The 6,027-nt window shown below is 36.1% G+C and overlaps 3 protein-coding genes across 3 annotated transcripts; 1 reads left to right on the forward strand and 2 right to left on the reverse strand.

Annotated features, from left to right (window-relative positions):
- Positions 1-391: 391 nt before the first annotated feature.
- Positions 392-1,274, forward strand: LOC131605124 (dirigent protein 24-like). Its single transcript, XM_058877519.1, has one exon. The coding sequence runs from the start codon at positions 392-394 to the stop codon at positions 1,181-1,183; it is 792 nt and encodes a 263-aa protein (XP_058733502.1). The 3' UTR covers positions 1,184-1,274.
- A 981-nt stretch (positions 1,275-2,255) lies between these two features.
- LOC131607000 (dirigent protein 25-like) lies at positions 2,256-3,445 on the reverse strand. The gene has a single exon (XM_058879064.1). The coding sequence runs from the start codon at positions 3,304-3,306 to the stop codon at positions 2,392-2,394; it is 915 nt and encodes a 304-aa protein (XP_058735047.1). The 5' UTR covers positions 3,307-3,445; the 3' UTR covers positions 2,256-2,391.
- Positions 3,446-3,561: 116 nt separating this feature from the next.
- Positions 3,562-5,275, reverse strand: LOC131606999 (pentatricopeptide repeat-containing protein At1g07740, mitochondrial-like). Its single transcript, XM_058879063.1, has one exon. The coding sequence runs from the start codon at positions 5,063-5,065 to the stop codon at positions 3,701-3,703; it is 1,365 nt and encodes a 454-aa protein (XP_058735046.1). The 5' UTR covers positions 5,066-5,275; the 3' UTR covers positions 3,562-3,700.
- Between the last annotated feature and the right edge of the window lie 752 nt (positions 5,276-6,027).

Genomic DNA, 6,027 nt, shown 5'->3' on the forward strand with positions numbered 1-6,027 from the left:
AAAAAAAAAGTTCATAATTGTTAATTTTGATGATTCGGCTAAATTAAATTTGCCACTAAATTTACACTAGATACATTTTGTTGTTATTTGTTATCTATATCTTTACAAATAACTTTTTATAAGAGACCCTTAACACAACTTGACAATGAACTCAAACCAAGTCAAAATATTTTTGACTTAGGTTTAAGACAAAATAATTTTACATTAACAACTCCATTTGTGAGAGTTGATTTGTTGAGCAACAACTCCAATAGACAATAGTCCACGGAACATTCATCTCTCCCATTCCAACTCCATTTATGAGTGAATTCTTCAAGTAAGTCAATTATTTTGCATAGAACATGTGATCAACTATATATACAATGTGCTAGTTCATTTCAAAAATACCAAAATGGCCATAAAGTTCACATTCACCTCTTTTTCCTTAAAAAACATCATAGTACTTCACCTCTCCCTCTTAAGCATCAACCTAAAATATGTCAAAACAAAGGAGAATCTTTCTCCACCACTCACTTTCTTCATGCATGACATTCTAGGAGGATCAAATCCTTCTGAAAGAATCATGAATGGCATCATTGTCAACACACAACAAACCACTAACCTTCCTTTCTCAAAACCAAACAACAGAATATTCCCTACTAAAGGAAGCATACCGATTTTCGACACTAGCATTAGCACAAATGGTTTTTCCTCAAGCACAACAATGATAAAAAACATTGACAAAAACAAGGTGGTTATAGACACTAGTACTAACTCAAACTCTAACTCACTTCCTTACGTTACAAGGAACCGTATCCCGCTGGGAGCAACTCTAGAAAAGCTTTTATTTGGAAGAATAACTGTTATTGATGATGAGATTACAAAAGGGTATGAGTTGAATTCGGATGTTATTGGTAAAGTACAAGGATTCCATTTGGTTAGTTCTTTGGATGGAAGTAGTCAAACCATGGCATTTATAGCTTTGTTTGGTGATGAAGGTCATGAAGATGATGATGCTATTAGTTTCTTTGGAGTTCATAGAATGGCTACACATGAATCATATATTGCTGTTGTTGGAGGAAGTGGTAAGTATGAAAATGCAAGAGGGTATGCGAAAATTGAGACGTTACAAATACCTTATGATCAACACAAAAGTACTAATAATGGGATGGAAACAATTTTTCAGATTACTGTCTATTTATGACTAAGATAGTTAGTTCTTTCTTTTTTCCCTTAGTTTAATAACAGAGAAGATCTTATTATTCTTTGTAGGAGAAGATGTAATACTACTATGTGTTTGGATGAATGAATGTGTAAAATATTTATTTACATGCTTAACTTGATCGGTTGTTTTATCTATCACGTGTCATGATTCACAACATGTCCTGCGTGAGCCAATCTATCCGCACTGATATTCCCTTTTGCGAAAGATTGAGATATTTTTAATCTAAATGAACAAGCCTGCAATTTCTCCAATCAATCAATAGCTTTTAAAGAATCAACTTTTTATCGTAGAAAGCTTGAATTGCAAGGGCTGAATCACTCTCTAACCATATGTGATTCCATCCTCTTATGTTTGCATGGTGAATGGCTAACGTCATTCAATTCCGTTTGAAAAGAGGCGGTTATTTGTACCTAAGCCGAAAAAACTCTAAAGAAAGTGATCAAATAATTTCGGAATATGTCACCACATGTTGCACGGACTTCCTATCCATCTATATTTCACTTGATTCAACCAAAATTTCCGCAAGACATGTTCACTGGTTTATAGTATAATTGTAGAGTTAGAAGTATCTATATGAAGAAAAAAAATAAAAATTGTCACCAACTAATCTAACAAATTAGTTCTGAAGCTGATTAACCTATTCCATCACTATTAAAGTCAAATCACTGTAGAATCGTAAACTCGTAAGCTATTTGTAAAATGTAAAATCGAGAGTTTACAAAATTATGAAAGTTAACTTGAAGTTGTAAGAATTTATCAAAAAGAGAGTTTACATGTGAGTTCACTCTTTTTGTTTAGATTTTGAATTATAAACTCCCAAGAATTTAAAAATTAACTCGAGTTTGACAGCTTTATCTTTGAGTCAAAAACTCTCACTCAAAATCATAGAATTGTAATGATGGCAAAACTAGATGTCTAAGTCTTAGAAAATGTTTTTCAACTAAAAAAAAAATTCTTAGAAAGTGTTTCAAGGCCTGCAATTCTAGTGTTGGAATTCATACGACAGATGATAAAGTTCGGTCATGGACTCATGTAAAAAGTCAAATTCAGGCATAACATAATTGCTTTCTTTTCAAAAGTACAATAAAATCACTGACTGAGATTCATTACACAACACAAATATTTTGCAATAGCTCTGTAGGCTGAAAACATAAAGTTCATTCATGACACATAAATTAAAAGACATTCTAATAGGAAAGATATGCAGTAAGGTGCAAGAGAGTTTCAAGCCCATCAGTGTTGTGTTGTTGACTGTTTGTAACTGGAAATGTCTTGATAATAGCAATTCCATTTGCATTCACATACTTTCCTGTTCCTCCAATGATTGCAAGTTGTGATTGTGAAACTTGTGTTGTTCTGTGTACCCCAAAGAAGCTCAGACTGTCTTCATAACCATTCTCTTCAAACTTAGCAGTGAATGCCATTACTTGACTTGTTCCTTCCACTGAACTTGCTATATAGAACCCTTGTGCTTTCCCTACTAATCCTGATCCCAACTCTTCCCCTTCTGTTAATTCATCATCAAACACTGTCATTGTACCAAACATCAACTCCTGCACCGTCATTCCCTGTGGTATCTGATTCATATTCGTCACTGGAAAATTGTTGTTTCCATTGTTGTTGTTATTGTTATTGAAGACATTTCCCGTGTTTCCACTGAGACCCGTTAGGAAAGGGAGGTTATTGTTGTTTAGAATTCCATTGTTGTTATTGTTCTGGGGAACTCCGCTGTTGAGAGGAAGGTTTGCACCGTTTGGCTTTGCGAATGCAACTTGAGCGTTGAGAGCCGGATTGGTAACGACTCCGGTTACTGCTCTTGCTGTTGGATTGGAGCCGCCGAGAATGTCGTGCAAGAAAAATGATATTGTGTGGTGCTGATCAGGAATATCAGTACCAGTTGTTGTGGCTGGTGCTGGAAGTGGAGGGAGAACGGTGGAAGAAACAGGAGACACTGCAGAATCAGTAACAGGTTCTTCTGGTGTTTCTAGTTCATTGAGGATTCGGCTTGAAGTTGTGGAAGTGAATGTAAGGAATAATATCAATGCCATTAACATTATGGCTTTGAGATGCAAAGTGGTAGCAAGTGTTTCAAAGCGTGCCATGTTTGTTATTGTTTGATAATTTGATATTGTATTTTGATGAGATGATAGAGAGTTATGAGGACAGGTATAAATACTAAGACTTGAAACAGCAACAGTAATGGATTATGGAGTTGATGAGAGTTGTTTTGTATGTATGGAGTTGATATCTATCTCATTGTAGTAGTTATAACTAAACAGCAGCAAGTATTATAAAATACTGATAGTCTAAAGCCAACAATTTCTAAAATGCTGATTAATTCTAAATAATCAACAAATTCAGTTGGCTTATTGAAAATTATATAAACATATACTATTAAAATTCATTATTTCAAAATAATTATGAATTGGTAAAGCAAGTTTACAACAATATTGTTCATTTCTTATCTGGTATATTACAATTCTAATTTTGATTGCATTAGATGGACAGAGATGAAAGTATATTCAAAAGCGTACTTTTACCGTTATTATCCTCGCTGCAAGCATGCTTAATCACAGTTTCCCAGCTATCCAAATCAAAATCTACCTTCCTCTTCTCCATCTCTTCCAAAACAAAGCATCCACCATCAATATTCCCAGACTTCAACAGCCCAACAACCAAACAATTGAACGTTTCAGATTGCGGGCAATGTCTACTCGCCAACATCGCATTCAAAACATTCAGCCCCACCTCAAAATCTCCATTCCGACACAAACCATCAAGCATCATCCTATATGTAGCTGCATTTGGAAGACAACCGCCAATCTGCATCTCGATTAACACTTTATAAGCTTCCTCCGTCTTCCCTTCCTTGCAAAGATAATTTACAAATACATTATAAGTCACAACATCCGGCTTAAGCCGCCTCTTTCTCATCTCCCGAAGCAAAACCATCGCCTCATCAATCTTCCCTCTCTTCCCAAGATCATTCATCAAAACAGAAAAATTCACAACCTGAGGCTTACATCCACGATACGCCATATCAAACATAAGCTTCTTAGCCTCCTCGTACTTCCCCACACAACACAAACCTTCCATCAAAAGTGCGTACGTCACTCCATTCGCACGCTTCCCTTTCCGCCTCATATCCTCAACCAAAATCATAGCTTTATCCAAATCCCCCTTCCTAGACAAAAACCCAACAAAACTATTATAAGTAACAACACTCGGCTGCACTTTCCTCTCAAGCATTTCATCAAACACCTCACATGCTTTCTCCCATTCGCCTTTCCTCAACCAACCCTTTATCATAATATTAAACGTAACCGTATTCGGACGAAACCCCATTTCATAGGATCGATCAAAAGCATCATTAGCCTCATCAAACATACAACCATCAACTAAAACATTAAGAAGCGCATTCAACGACTGCAATGTCCTCACACAATTGAACTCCTTCATGGAACGAAAGAGCTCAATGGCTTTCACTGGACCGTAGTGTTGAAACAGAGCAATGAAAAGGGTCTCATTGCATTGAATATCGGTGTCTTTCATGTGTTGGAGTATGGTTTCAACGGCTTGGAAGTTTCTAGAACGAGCGAGTTTGTAGAGCAATGCGGCGTAGGAAGGGTAATAGTGTTTGTGACCGAGTTGGGTGTAGTGGTGGAAGAGAGATAAAGCTTCTTCTGAGGTTTGAATTTGTTTGATTTCGGTTATGAAAGGAATGTGTTTGCGGTTTCGGAGATTTGAAGTTGGGGTTTGGGTTTGGGTTTGAGTGTGGAATGAGGTTTGTGCATTGTTTTTAGCGTAAAGATAATGGCGTAAGAGATTGTGATTAATTGATTTGGTTCTTCGATACATCATTCAATCGGGCAGGGAGAAATCCTTATCAGTTTGTTTTTCAGTTCAAAAAATCGAAGATTTGAAGAAGGAAGGAGGCATTTACTAAAAAATCTAAGATTTGAAGAAGGATGGAGGTATTTGCTGATGTGGGATCTTCGTTGTTGTGTTGTAAAAGTATTTTTAAGAATAAAAAAGATACATACCTCTCTCTATAGATTCTTGGCAATTTCATTTTTCATAGGATGAGTTTGTTGAGATATTAGATATGGTGGTTATGGATGCAGTTGCAGATATTATGTCGAATTTAAGACATGGTTTCTTGACTCTGGCTGATCGAATCACATGACTGGTCGAAAGGAGTGGTTAGTAGATTTCGACGAGTCGAAGAAGAGTAAGGTCAAACTTACTGATAATAGCTCGTTGCAAACAGAAGGTACTGACAACGTTGTTTTTCAAAGGAGCATTGGAGCAAAAGCCTTGATAAAAAATGTACTCTATGTACCTGGCTTGAAGTGCAATCTACTAAGTGTTGGACAGCTGGTCGAAAAAGGTTTCTCAATTGTCATGAAAGATGGAGCTTTAGAATTGTTCGACACCAAGAACAATTTGGTCTTAAAATCTCCGTTGTTGAAGAATCAGACATAAGACTATGATTAGTTCGACAAAGGTACAATGCTTGAAAACAGTTATCGACCACAAGGATAGTTGGTTGTGGCATTTGAGGTTTTGCCATTTGAATTTTTAGGTCACTCAATCAACTGATTACTCAAGAGATGGTAAATGGTATACTAAGTCTTGTGATGCCTAAGAAACTTTGTGAAGGTTGTTTAGTCAGAAAGTAATATAGAAATTCCTTCGTTTCGACTATGCCAATGCGATCATCCTACATACTCGAAGTTGTACATTCAGATGTATGTGGACCGTTTAGAGAGCAAACTATTGGTGGAAACAAGTATTTTATTTCATTTGTTGATGATTTTAAT

This window comes from Vicia villosa, linkage group LG5, assembly GCF_029867415.1.
Source record: "Vicia villosa cultivar HV-30 ecotype Madison, WI linkage group LG5, Vvil1.0, whole genome shotgun sequence".
NCBI classification, from domain to species: Eukaryota; Viridiplantae; Streptophyta; class Magnoliopsida; order Fabales; family Fabaceae; genus Vicia; species Vicia villosa.

Bases quoted from the DNA above. Each gene is read 5' to 3' on its own strand.
- LOC131606999 (XM_058879063.1), bottom strand. From the start codon at position 5,065: ATGATGTATCGAAGAACCAAATCAATTAATCACAATCTCTTACGCCAT.
- LOC131605124 (XM_058877519.1), top strand. From the start codon at position 392: ATGGCCATAAAGTTCACATTCACCTCTTTTTCCTTAAAAAACATCATA.
- LOC131607000 (XM_058879064.1), bottom strand. From the start codon at position 3,306: ATGGCACGCTTTGAAACACTTGCTACCACTTTGCATCTCAAAGCCATA.